Raw genomic sequence first — 14,063 nt, 5'->3', positions numbered from 1 at the left:
TGGAGGCCAAGTCACTGAATATATTTAATATTCAGTGACTTATAAATCTATATAAATAATAGATTTGTAGACACAAAAGGCATCAAGGGGTACAGGGAGAGAGCGGGAATATGGTATTGAGATAGAGGATCAGCCAAGATCATAGTGAATGGCAGATCAGGCTCGAAGGGCCGAATGGCCTACTCCTGCTCCTATTTTCTATGTTTCTATGTTACCTGCAGACTGCACTATTCCAATGCTCTTCCAGCCAGCCTCCCACCTTCCACCCTCCGTAAACTTGAGCTCATCCAAAACTCTGCTGCCCGTATCCTAACTCGCACCAAGCCCCATTCACCAAAAGCGCCAGTGTTCGCTAACCTACATTGACTACTGCTCTGGCAACGCCACGATTTTCAAATTCTTATCCTTGTGTTCAAATCCCTCCATGGCTTCATCCCTCCCTATCCCTACAACCTCCTCCAGCGCGACACCCCTCTGAAATCTCTGCGCTCCTCCAATTCTGGCCTTTTGTGCATCCCTGATTTACATCGCTCCACCATTGGTGACCGTGCCTTCAGCTGCTTCGGCCCGAATGTCTGGAATTCTGGTTGCGGTAGCATAGTGGTTATGTTACTGGACTAGAAATCCAGAGGCCTTGGATTAATAATCCGGAGTCATGAGTTCAAATCCCGCCACAGCAGCTGAGGAATTTAGATTCAATTAATTAAATAAAATCTGGAATAAAAAAACTAGTATCAGTAATGGTGGCCATGAAACTACCGGATTGTCGTAAAAAACTATCTGGTTCACTAATGTCCTTTCGGGAAGGAAACCTGCCGTCCTTACCCGGTGTGGCCTATATGTGACTCCAGACCCACAGTAATGTGGATGATCCTTAATTGCCCTCTGAAATGACCGAGCAAGCCACTCAGTTGCACAATCTCGCTACAGAAAGTCACAATAAGAATAAAACTGGACAGACACCTGGCATAGGACCACTAGGCAACGGACACGACAAAGGCAAACCAAGCCCAGTCGACCTTGCAAAGACCTCCTCACGAACATCTGAGGACTTGTGCCAAAATTGGGAGAGCTATCCCACAGATTAGACAAGCAACAGCCTGACAAAGCCATACTCACAGAATCATGGGCTCGATGTAACCAGGGCTGCGGGTTCGCGGCCGGTGAAATTAGTCTGCCCCCCCGCGCGATCGCAGCCTAATTGGATCCACTTACCTGGTCTTCCGGGTTCCCCACTGCTGATCTGCGCGTCGGGTGGACTGCGCATGCGCAGTAAGCTCTGTCAGCTGGACGAGCTCTATTTAAAGGGCAGTCCTCCACTGACAGACGCTGCAATAAGTAGAAAAAATTACAGCATGGAGCGGCCCAGGGGGAAGGCTGCTCCCAATTTAATGATGCCTCACTTCATGGAATCATTAGATGGAGTGAGGAGGAGGGGGAGGACAGAGATCTTCCCCACGGCGGGCGGGAGGAAGCGGCCTGCCTCTGCCACCAGGAAGGCCTGGCTCGAGGTGGCAGAGGAGGTCACCTGCACCACCAACATATCACCCACCTGCATACAGTGCAGGAGGCGCTCCAATGACCTAAGTAGGTCAGCCAAAGTGAGTACACTTACTCATTCCCCTACACTCCATTTACCACATCACCGCCCCCACCCCACATCTCCTTCTGCACTGCCAACACTACTCTGTCACATCACCCCTCATACCCACTCAAACCTCATCCTCATCTTACCTGCACTTACTCACCTCGCCAGTACTCATCCCGCCACTACCACTCAACCCAATCCTCATACAATCTCATGGCTCCATCTCATACTCACCCTCTCGTGCATCTCTTTCACAGTCAGCCTCACTCAACCTGCCACTACCTGTGCTGCAGCCACAGGGCATGCATCACATATGTGCAGTAGGCAGTGTAAGGCAAACATGTCGTGAGCATGAAGGGGATGCACAAGGGTGTTTAAGGGTTTGTCATGGTTTTTACTTATATTGAATTTCTGACCAACTCACATTACATATTATATTGGCACCACTACTGCCACGTCTTTGCGAATCTTGTCTGGTTTGTGCAATAATGCCCTTTCCTGAGGATCACAATGAAAACCCACAACTGATGACATCCATTGTGTCACTGCAAAGTGGTGTAGGTGTATTTGCAGGGCTCTTTTGTGGAGACTTTGGTGATGTCCCCGGTGGCACCCTGGAAGGATGCGGAGGAGAAGTTGTTGAGGGCAGTGGTGACTTTGACAGCGACAGGTAAGAAGATGGTGCTCGGGCCAACCGGGAGCAGCTCGGCATGAAGGAGGCTGCAGATGTCCACGACTACATGTCGAGTGACTCTAAGCCTCCGTGTGCACTGCTGCTCAGAGAGGTCCAGGAAGCTGAGCCTCGGTCTGTGGACCCTGTGGCGAGGGTAGTGCCCTCTGCGACGCATCTCTCTCTGCGGTTGCCCTCCCTCCTGCTGTGCAGGTGGATGTGTCACAGCACTCTGTTGTGGAGCTCCACGTGTTAGAGGTGGACGGCGAGGCTGGTGATGCTGTTCGCCCTCCGAGTAGGTCATGACTGCAGCTACGGCGGCCCCCATCCGGAAGATGTACATCTGAGGGGGTCCGCAAGGCAGGTACATGTCTCTGGACCCCAGGGTGAGTGTGCAAGTTGGTGAATTTTCTTGTCAGGAGGAGGGTGGTGGAGGCCAAACTTTGTCCCAAGTGACAGAGTGGTCTCCTGCAATGAGTGAGGGTCTCCCCCCACCTGTCAAATGGACCTTTGCAGCTGCCACAAGCTGACAGCTGCAACACGTCCATTTCAACTGGGAGTGTTTCCCCCAGTATGGTAAACAGTCTCAGTTGTCTATAAAATCCCACCCCTCCTCACATATTCACTTAATCAGGTCAGTTAATGACCTGAAATACCTACGTAAATACTTTTAAGTGGCATCCCGCTGACTTTAATTGCCTGCGGGATTCCCACATGCGGGGGCTGCGCGCGCACGTTGGCGCGTCTGTGCGGAACCTGGAAGTGGGCGGGTTGGAACCGGGCTCCGGACCCGCACCGGGATTCCCCGATTTTCGGAGCCCCCCCCTGCTAGGAACGCACCCGATAGCGGGTGCTAAAATGAAGCCCCATATCTTTCAGCCAACATTACCGACTCTTCCATCACCATTCCTGGGTATGTCCTGTCCCACCGGCAGGACAGACCTCACCAGAGGTGGCGGTACAGTGATATACAATCAGGAGGGCGTGGCCCTGCGAGTCCTCAACATTGTCTCCGGACCCCACGAAATCTCATGGCATCAGGTCAAACATGGGCAAGGAAACCTTCTGCTGATTACCACCTACCGTCCTGCCTCAGCAGATGAATCAGTCCTCCTCCATGTTGAGCACCACTTGGAGGAAGCACTGAGGGTAGCAAGGGCACAGAATGTACTCTGGGTGGAGGACTTCAATGTCCATCACCAAGAGTGGCTCGGTAGCACCACTACTGACTGAGCTGGCCAAGTCCTGAAGGACATACCTGCCAGACTGGGCCTGCGGCAGATGGTGAGCGAACCAACACGAGGGAAAAACCTACTTGACCTCTTCCTCACCAATCTACCTGTCGCCGATGGATCGGTTCATGACAGTATTGGTAACAGTGACCACCGCACAGTCCTTGTGGAGATGAAGTCCCATCTTCACACTGAGGATACCATTCAACTTGTTGTGTGGCACTACCACCGTGCTTAATGGGATAGATTCGGAACAGACCTAGCAGTTCAAAACTGGGCATCCGTGAGTCGCTGTGGGCCATCAGCAGCAGCAGAATTGTATTCCAGCACAATCTGTAACCTCGTGGCCTGGCATATTCCTCACTCTTATCATTACCAACAAACCAGGGGTTCAACCCTTTTTCAATGAGGAGTGTAGAAGAGCATGCCAGGAGCAGCACCAGGCATACCTAAAAATGAGGTGCCAACCTGGTGAAGCTACAACACAGGACTACATGCATGCTAAACAGCGGAAACAACATGCTATAGACAGAGCTAAGCGATTCCACAACCAACGGATCAGATCAAAGCTCTGCAGTCCTGCCGCATCCAGTCGTGAATGGTGGTGGACAAATAAACAATTAATGGGAAGAGGAGGCTCTGTAAACATCCCCATCCTCAATGATGGCGGAGTCCAGCACGTGAGTGCAAAAGACAAGGCTGAAGCGTTTGCAACCACCTTCAGCCAGAAGTGCAGAGTGGATGATCCATCTCGGCCTCCTCCCGATATCCCCACCATCACAGAAGCCAGTCTTTAGCCTTTTCGATTCACTCCTCGTGATATCAAGAAATGGCTGAGTGCACTGGATACAGCAAAGGCTATGAGCATCCCGTGTGTAGTGGTGAAGACCTGTGCTCCAGAACTAGCCACGCCTCTAGCCAAACTGTTCCAGTACAGCTACAACACTGGCTAGTACCCGACATTGTGAAAAAATGCCCAGGTATATCCTGTCCACAAAAAGCAGGACAAATCCAATCCGGCCAATTACCTCCCCATCAGTCTACTCTCAATCATCAGCAAAGTGATGGAAGGTGTCGTCGACAGTGCTATCAAGCGGCACTTACTCACCAATAACCTGCTTACAGATGCTCAGTTTGGGTTCTGCCAGGACCACTCGGCTCCAGACCTCATTACAGCCTTGGTCCAAACATGGACTAAAGAGCTGAATTCCAGAGGTGAGGTGAGAGTGACTGCCCTTGACATCAAGGCAGCATTTGACTGAGTGTGGCACCCAGGCGCCCTAGTAAAATTGAAGTCAATGGGAATCAGGGGGAAAACTCCTCGTACCTAGCACAAAGGAAGATGGTAGTGGTTGTTGGAGGCCAATCATCTCAGCCCCAGTACATTGTTGCAGGAGTTCCTCAGGGCAGTGTCCTTGGCCCAACCATCTTCAGCTGCTTCATCAATGACCTTCCCTCCATCATAAGGTCAGAAATGGGGATGTTCGCTGATGATTGCACAGTGTTCAGTTCCATTCGCAACCCCTCAGATAGTGAAGCAGTCCGTGCCCGCATGCAGCAAGACCTGGACAACATCCAGGCTTGGGCTCATAAGTGGCAAGTAAAATTCGTGCCAGACAAGTGCCAGGCAATGACCATCTCCAACAAGAGAGAGTCTAACCACCTCCCCTTGACATTCAACGGCATTACCATCGCTGAATCCCCTACAATCAACATCCTGGGTGTCACCATTGACCAGAAACTTAACTGGACCAGCCCTATAAATACTGTGGCTACAAGAGCAGGTCAGAGGCTGGGTATTCTGCAGCGAGTGACTCACCTCCTGACTCCCCAAAGCCTTTCCACCATCTACAAGGCACAAGTCAGGAGTGTGATGGAATACTCTCCACTTGCCTGGATGAGTGTAGCTCCAACAACACTCAAGAAGCTTGACACCATCCAGGACAAAGCAGCCTGCTTGATTGGCACCCCATCCACCACCCTAAACATTCACCCCCTTCACCACCGGCGCACAGTGGCTGTGTAGTGTGTACCATCCACAGGATGCACTGCAGCAACTCGCCAAGGCTTCTTCGACAGCACCTCCCAAACCCACGACCTCTACTACCTAGAAGGACCAGGGCAGCAGGCACATGGGAACAACACCACCTGCACGTTCCCCTCCAAGTCACTCACCATCCCGACTTGGAAATATATCGCCGTTCCTTCATCATCGCTGGGTCAAAATCCTGGAAATCCCTACCTAACAGCACTGTGGGAGAACCTTCACCACACGGACTGCAGCGGTTCAAGAACGCGGCTCACCACCACCTTCTCGAGGGCAATTAGAGATGGGCAATAAATGCTGGCCTTGCCAGCGATGCCCACATCCCATGAACGAATAAAAAAAATTTCCCTCCCTTTACCTCTCTACCTCTCTCTCCTCCTTTAAGACGCTCCTTAAAATCGACCTCTTTGACCAAACTTATAGTCACATGTCCTAATATCTTTATGTGGCTCGGTGTCAAATTTTGTCTGATAATGTTCCTTTGAAGCGCCTTGGGATTTTTTTACTACGTTAAAGGCGCTATATAAATGCAAATTGTTGTTGTGCGTGGCTACTTCCATGTAGGTGGGATCCCCCTTTTGTCAGGTACTTAGGTAAAGTAATATATGATAAGATTCTTTCTTCCATTTCCCACATTCTGACCTAAACTTGAGATAAATTACTTTCTTAATGATAATAGTGTGCAAACCAAAGGCCTTCTGCCTGATGAAGTTCAGAAATTGCTATTTTCTTAGGCCTTGAAAAATTCAGGATTTTATTCCCACTACTTCTTTCGAGCTCAAAAGTAGAGGATTTCAACTCATACCTGAACACCTTTACATTGGAAAAATTCATAATAACTTTACTGCAGGTAAATCAGATACGGCATCTGGGAGACTGGTTGGCAACATTGACTTCTAAGATGCTTCCTTGCACTTGAAAGCCTAACAACAAATACTCGAGATCCAATAAAAGGTGGGGCTGAATGGGAGGACAGCAGTTCTCAGAATATTCATCGTATGTCACTGGTGGTAGTTTCTCTCAGACTGTAGCACCTGCATATCCACCCAAAAATCATTATCAGTATCCATCCAACAAGCCTTAAGCCACTGAAAGACATGGACCTTCATAGAGGTCTGGTTCCAGACTGTTCCAAGTGTAGTCTTTTTACCACCAGAGTATTTCAGAGTCATTCAGTTCTAAAGCACTTACCTACCAGAGGGGAAAAAGGATTAAAGCTCAATTTTATATACAAATTCTTTAGCAAATAGCAGCAACCATGACCATAGTGCCTGATGCACAGCTCTGCTGAGTTTCCAATCTTAGCGATGTTACTGTGGAAAGGCCAAATGTTTGCACAAAGAAGGGAAAAATTAGAGAGTGTTGTGCATGGCACCCGATAATCAGCATTGGTGGCGATCTGGGAGCAGGTCCTTTGTCTATCACCCTCAGCTGCAATTGTACAGCTACTGGTGGAGGAAATGTGAAGAGGGGGAAAGAAAAGAACTGTTTAGACAGTCCCAGTTCCTCTAAAATGTTACTGCCCTCATGTTGGTCAGAAATTATGATTTATGCAAACATCCAGGTCTGCAAAGGTGTGGACGTAATCTCTGTGTCACTGACGTACACGGAGATAAAAATGATCACTATATAGACAGTATGCACGTGAACTATGAAATGAGACTGATGATTTGAGGTATTTCTTTAACTAGATGAACAGTAACAGTTAATTGAGGTAAAATTATCTGTTTCAACAGAGTGAGAATGGATGTCAAAGCTTTTTTAAAAGTGTCATTTAATTGCAGGAGATTTGCTCCTTTAGGGTGATGAGTAATTCCATACATTTTCCTCAAATTTTTCTTGCCTTTTCTCCTCTGTACTGCTAAAGGTGCCGACTCAGTGGGATCCGTTCCATAAGCACAAGTTGCCATCCAGTATCTTATCCCAATGATCATTCTTTTTGTGTGAGCCTGGACAGTGAGTGTTGTAAGGCTATTTGGCCATGGAATGCTTGCAGCCAAGCCAGATGCTTTCTTCGTTAGATGTCCACACATAAAGCATTTTCCAGCAGGAGTTGCTGGATCGATATCAGGACCAAGAATTGGCTGATTTAGATTTTTTCCTTCCATAGCCCAGGGAGAATTATAGCATCTTATTGCTACCCTGAATGAGATCAGAAAACTCAGCTCAGACCAGGGATCTGAAATTCTGGTCTATATGGCTTGGTACTGCATTGGGATGCTTTTACCCACTAAGTAATTGGGGGGAGCTGTATACATTCATTAAAAGGAATGAGTATTATGGTTAGAATTCATTAAGTGGGAGATAACTCACCACTGAATGTCCATTGTAAGCATTTTGCTCCAGTGAATTGTGGTAATCTTCATGTGAGAGAATTGACTTAACTATCATTATTGAGGTGTTTGGTTTACTGCATAGTATTGAATTATGACTCAACCTCTAGATGGCACATAGCAGATGACCATTAAAAGTAAACACTTTTTGCGGTGTAATAATGTAAACTATCTCTAAAATGAGCAGAGTTAACAACAATTTCCGTAGAAGATTCAGTAGTCCAGTGATGCAGTAGTTAAGTTATTTGCTCTCAAAAATGAGGTTCCAAGTTGGGAATCACAACAGTGAGAGGCATACAACTTGCCAGGCCACATATGTGGCATAGTTTAATTAGCTCTCAACATGTCTGTAGGTGGGAGACTTCCTGAGGTCTGCAACTTGTTTACTTATATTTTCAACTGTAAAATGCGTGGAGCAAAGCTCTAAATTCAATCACTATAACCCACAAAGAATTTTGCACCAATATATATGATTTTTTTTAAATCTCAGGCTTTCAACTACAGAAATTGAAAGTAGAATCCAAACTCTTGACCTTTTCGATGTACTGAAAACCAACCCAGAAGCTTTTCATGAGCATATGACAAAATATGTTTACCCAGGTGTTGATGGTGTGGACCACAACCGATTACTTTATTATTTTACTCTATTGGAAAGCTGTGGCTGTGCCGAATTTGTGAAACAGCCCATCAAACCAGACACTCACATAAAGCTGCTGAAAAAGCTTAAGGTTGTTGCACCAGGTAGGAAACTTGACTGTTCACAGGGTCATTTCTTTAAGACTCTGGTACTTTTTATGCACTGCAATAATATAATTACAAGATTTTTGCCAAACCAGAGATGGGTTGCATGTATTATGGAGAGGAAATTGGCTTGGCAGAAGACTTCTCGCGGTTGATCTATCAGGAAATGTGCAGTGAGTGACAATGATATCTACGCCTTTCCAGTTATAAAGGATTTTATTGATGCAGGGTAGTAGAACGTTGGCCAAAAAGATTATGGAACATGGGTTATATTAAAAAAAAGACAATTCTTGAGTAAATTACAAGTGTTATGAGTTAATCGTGTATTTCAAATTCAACAGGTTTTAATAGAGCAGAAAATGAATGATTATTACATAAAGCACATTTAGATGTCACATGATCTTCCACCTATATTTCTGCAAAGCGTAATATCCCACATTTTAGTTCTTTTACATTTTCCCTACTTGTTTCTGCCCCTGCCCCCAACCAAGCCCCATATTTAATGTTTTATCTGAAAAAGAAGAGGAGCATTTCAGGATAATTTACTTTAAAACTTGCAGAGGTATTTTCAAAAGATTAAAACTAACAATATGAGTCATTGCAAAATAAAGATTGGCACTTAATAAACAGATCTGGGAGACATGTCAATTTAATATACATTGAAACCAGAGTAGGAATTTGCCTTAAATTTGTAACAGTCATATTATGAACTCTGGTTACTTAATAAAGTACAACTCTCAGGAAACAATAACTACAGTTGATATTTTCAAACTAGTGCCTACTGAAAACTGCTGCATGTATAGGCCCAGATTTTCTTGAAGACTCTCATCTATGTCATAGCGACTCTTGGACGATGCAAATGAAGTAGGAAATTAAGGAGTAAGTGACTTACACTATTAATTATGCGACTCCATATTCTCCTGAGACTTTTGCGTAGCTTCGCCGTTGCCCTCATCGAAAACAAAAGGTTATTATCGTAACTCCAACCGATTAAAATTAATAGGGATCGCGTTTTTCCTGCAATTATGCCAATTTTCACGTTGCTGCCACTTAGACTGAAAAATAATGGTCTAAGTGGCTTGGCAGCAGTGTGATTTATTGCTCAAAGGTCAGGTGCAAACTCCCAGTTGTTAAAAATTTATTACTGTTGCAAAGATTAAACAACTAGGATCTTTGATTATCCAGTTCCTACACCTGGGATTTCCAATTTTAACAATGCCACACCAAATGTCTACAGCCCATTCAGTTTACGCGATCATTTTCAGAAATTAAATGGCAGATTCTCTTATTTTCCCACAGTGCCCAACCTCACTAATGTTATTAACACAACAAACATCTTTTCTAATAACTTTAATTTGCTTATTAATCCCTATTGTTTCAATCAGTTATAAGTAAATTGATGTACATATTTATTAAAAACATTTTAAGCCCCTCTACCCATAGGAAAGTCAGCCTGTCATTATGTAAATCTTTGCTGTCTACAAATATTTGCGACCTTCAGTCGCGAACAAACCCAAAACCTTTTAACAAGTTTAAAAATTCAAAGTTAGCTTGTACATATTATGCTTTTGTAATCCACAAAAATAAAAGTCAATAATTATTTTATTGAATTATTAATCATTCATAATGTAGCGACTTGGAGTAGCCTGAATTCATAGATTACACACAGCAGTGAAACTGACAAAGATCTCAAAGGGACACTATAGTTTAAAATAATTGTAGATTAAAGTTTATTTAAGAAGTTACATTTCCATTCACTGAAACGCTCCAGATGGTGAATGCGCGTCACTTCAGCTCTTAGATCAGTGCTGAGTGCCTGATTACCTGCAATGCTCACTGTGGCATATTCTAACAAGTAAACCAGCAAAATTTGAAGCAAGTGACAAAGCAAGTTCGACGTGCTGGACAACAAGATTTATGGTGTGCGTCACCTATCCTTGCAGAGAAACCTGGACCAATAAATGGGTTGATACTAATACAGGTTTTAGTTTGATTTACTTTGGATAATCTGAATGTTTTTGGATTGCTGTAAATATTGTAATTTTTGAATGCACTTTAATCATTTTTTATTAATTGGGTCAGAATGCAAACAATCTTTTAATTCAGGATGAGAGGTTTTAGATGATATTTTATTTTAGTTTTTGTTTCCTTTGTACACTGACTTTGTTTTCTATGTTCTCTATTAGACCTTAATTATAAAAAGCTGACAGATGGAGACTCTAATCCTTTGGAATCATTGGAGCCAGTTCTCACCAGCCACAATGTCTTATCAGTCTCCAAACTGGCACCCAAAATTCCTGGGAAAGATGGCACAATGCTTTCACCAAACTCCATCTATGCTACATGGCTTCATAAGCTTTTCTGGACGGGAGATCTCCAACTTATTAAAAAACCACCACAGGCATTAACTGAATGGCTACACGCCTATGATACATGTGCAAAATATTTCGACAGGCTTTCCCCTGCAGATATCATCAGATTAATAGATGGCATCACCTTCTCTGCTAATGCAGTGAACAAGGTAATGGAAGTTAGTTATTTTGGGGAAAAAAGTTACCTAGAGCTAAATTTTGGTTTGTCTCCTTCAACACAATGTGCAACTTCAAACAATGATTGCAGCTATAGGGCTTTATTTACAGGACAAAAGTATACCCAGTCTGTTAACCACGTATTGCCATAGAAACTCATTTGTTTTAAACTCTGTTATTGTGTTACCATCTCATTTTACAAAATCCAGATTTAATTCATCTATAAACTTCATAGAATCTGAAATTACAGCACAGAGGGAGTCTATTTGGCCCATCTACTATTCGCTGTTCAACTAGAGCTGTGTACTTTCATCCCATTTCCCTGCCTTTTTCCTGTATGTTTTATATTCTCCTTTTTTAAATACTTACCTAGTTTCTTTTTAAATAATTATAGTGTCTGCTTCAACAGCCATTTATAGTAAAGCATTACATGTCCTAAAGCTGTCTGAAAAAGTTCTTCCAGCATTCTTTCACTGTTTACCCTCTCAAAACCTTTTCATAATCTTGAAATCTTTTACTGCATTCCCCTCAACCAACCTGTGAAAAAGCCCCAAATTTTCATATTCTTTTTTCTTAACCACAGCTTGTTCTTCCTGATATAATTCCAGTAAATTTTCATTCTACTTTTTCCATGATTCTAATAACCTTCCTATGATGGGTGCCCAGATTGCGCACAATACTCAACTCTGCTCTAACCAATAAAAAAGCAAAAAAGATGTAGATGCTGGCAGTCTGAAACAGGAATGCTAGAAACACATATTAGATTAATCAGCATCTGTGACGTGAACAGGTGGGTCCATGTTTCACACTAGGGCCATCAGAACTGAAAAATGAAAGATGAACAAGTATTTTAATTAAATTATTTAAAATGGATGGGGAGGGAAACACACAAGCTGACAAACAGAGAGAGTAAGTATTGGTGGACTGATTGTTAGATGGTGTAATAGATCAACAACTGAAATGATCTTTTACACCGTCTATTATTCATTCCACTGATACTTCCTCTCTGGGTTATCTGTTTTTCCCCTCATTCTCCCCATTTTTTCTGACTCTATTAAAATGCTTATTCGTCTTTCATTTTTCAGCCCTGAAGAAGGACACAGCCTGAAATGTTGAGACAATGGTATTCTCTAAAGGTGCTGACTGACCTGCTGCATTTCCTGCACTTTCTGTTTTGTGGCCTAACAATGTCTTGTACAAATCAACATCACTTCCAAGCTTTTCCAACAAAATCCAGAATCCTATTTGCCTTTTTTATGGCCATTTCTACCTGAACTTCTTACCTTTAAGAAGTCTGTATATCTTGCACCTCTAAGACTCTCTGTTCCTACACTCTGTTAAGAATTTTACCATTGAAGATATACTCCCTTTCACTGTTCTTCTTCCCAAAATTCAGTACCTCACATTTCTCTGCATTGACTGCATCTCCCAATTACCTGCAAACCTATTTATGTCCTTCCATAATCTCTTATTTTCTTCCTCACAGTTTGCCATACCTGCAATTTGGCATCCTCTGCTAATTTCAATATTATTCTTATTGTGTCTATATCAAAATAGTTTATATAAATGGGAAAACAAAAGAGGTCCCAGCATAGATCTTTGTAGCATACATCCATATCTTACCCTTACTCTTCGCTTTTGATCCCATCATCTCTCTAGCTATGCAGCTTCATTTCATTTAATACCACGTGTCCTAATCTTCGTAACAAATTTTGTACGTGGCATATTATAAAATGCGATCTGCAAATCCATATATACGACTTTGTATGACTTGTCGTTTAAGCTGACTATCCAATATTAGGCTATGCCTTTCTTAAATGTTCACTAATTTCACCTCGTAGCATAGACCCACAACCAAGTTAAGACAAACTGCGTCTATATTCCGCTTATCCCTATCTTGAACAAGGCTGTAACATATGCAACCTTGCAGTTATTTAGCACAGTTCCCACCTTTGAAAAACTATGGTTAATGCCGTTGCTGTCTCCTCCCCAACCTCCTTCAGTATTCTGGTATGCATGCTATCTGGACTTGTAACTTTTATACTTTTTACATCATTTTAAATTGTGTAGCCTCAATATATTTACCCAATGTTTTATTGATGTATACTTTGCAAACTTGTTGAGAAACATCAAATATGTTCCTTATGGTGAGGTGTTTATTTTATTACATTACTGTAATTGCTGATTGTGCTTAGAATGCTGTGGCTGGAACTTGCTCAGTTTTTGACCACAGCATATTAAGTACAGTATTCAATGGCTATAAGATGTTGCATGTGTCCTAAGCATTTGCATGGAGGATATACACCAAAATAGACTGGTTGGGCCAAATAGCCTGTTCCCATGTTGAAATTTCTACATAATACTGTGTAACAATTTTATGTTCTCATTATACAATGGGTAAATCCAGCAATTCAAAAGGCGTGGACAGTTCCCTACCCATTGTGAGTTTTTGGGGTGAGAAGAGAACCTCCAATCACTGGCCTCCCACCTTGCACCCTCCGTAAACTTGAGTTCATCCAAAACTTTTCTGCCTGTATCCTAACTCAAACCAAGTGCCATTCACCCATCATTCTTGTGCTCGCTGACTTATATTGGCTCCTGCTCTGACAACACCTCGTTTTTAAAATTCTCGTCCATGGACTCGCTCCTCCCTATAACCCTCCCAGATTTCTGCTCTCCTCCAATTCTGACTTCTTGCGCATCCCTGATTTCAATCACTCCACCATTGGCGGCCGTGCCTTCAGCTGCTTAGGCCCTAAGGTCTGGAATTCCCTCATTAAACGTTTCTGCCTCTCTAACTCTCTCTCCTCCTTTAAGACACTCCTTAAAACCTACCTCTGACCAAGCTTTTGGTCACCTGTCCTAATATCTCCATTGGCTCGGTGTCAAATTTTGTTTGATAACACTCCTGTGAAGCGCCTTGG

At 43.5% G+C, this 14,063-nt stretch overlaps 1 protein-coding gene across 2 annotated transcripts in view; it reads left to right on the top strand.

Annotated features, from left to right (window-relative positions):
- The window catches only part of nbas (NBAS subunit of NRZ tethering complex), a 293,872-nt gene that overhangs the window by 215,038 nt on the left and 64,771 nt on the right, over positions 1-14,063 (top strand). For both annotated transcript variants that reach the window (XM_067984290.1, XM_067984291.1), the window contains exons 43-44: positions 8,361-8,611; positions 10,798-11,132. In XM_067984290.1, coding sequence (XP_067840391.1) covers positions 8,361-8,611; positions 10,798-11,132 — 586 coding nt within the window. The remainder of the gene's footprint in view (positions 1-8,360; positions 8,612-10,797; positions 11,133-14,063) is intronic.

This window comes from Heptranchias perlo, chromosome 5 (genome assembly GCF_035084215.1).
Source record: "Heptranchias perlo isolate sHepPer1 chromosome 5, sHepPer1.hap1, whole genome shotgun sequence".
In the NCBI taxonomy this organism is placed as follows: domain Eukaryota; kingdom Metazoa; phylum Chordata; class Chondrichthyes; order Hexanchiformes; family Hexanchidae; genus Heptranchias; species Heptranchias perlo.
Note: the sequence above shows the minus strand (reverse complement) of the source record. Positions and strands in the feature narration are given on the sequence as shown.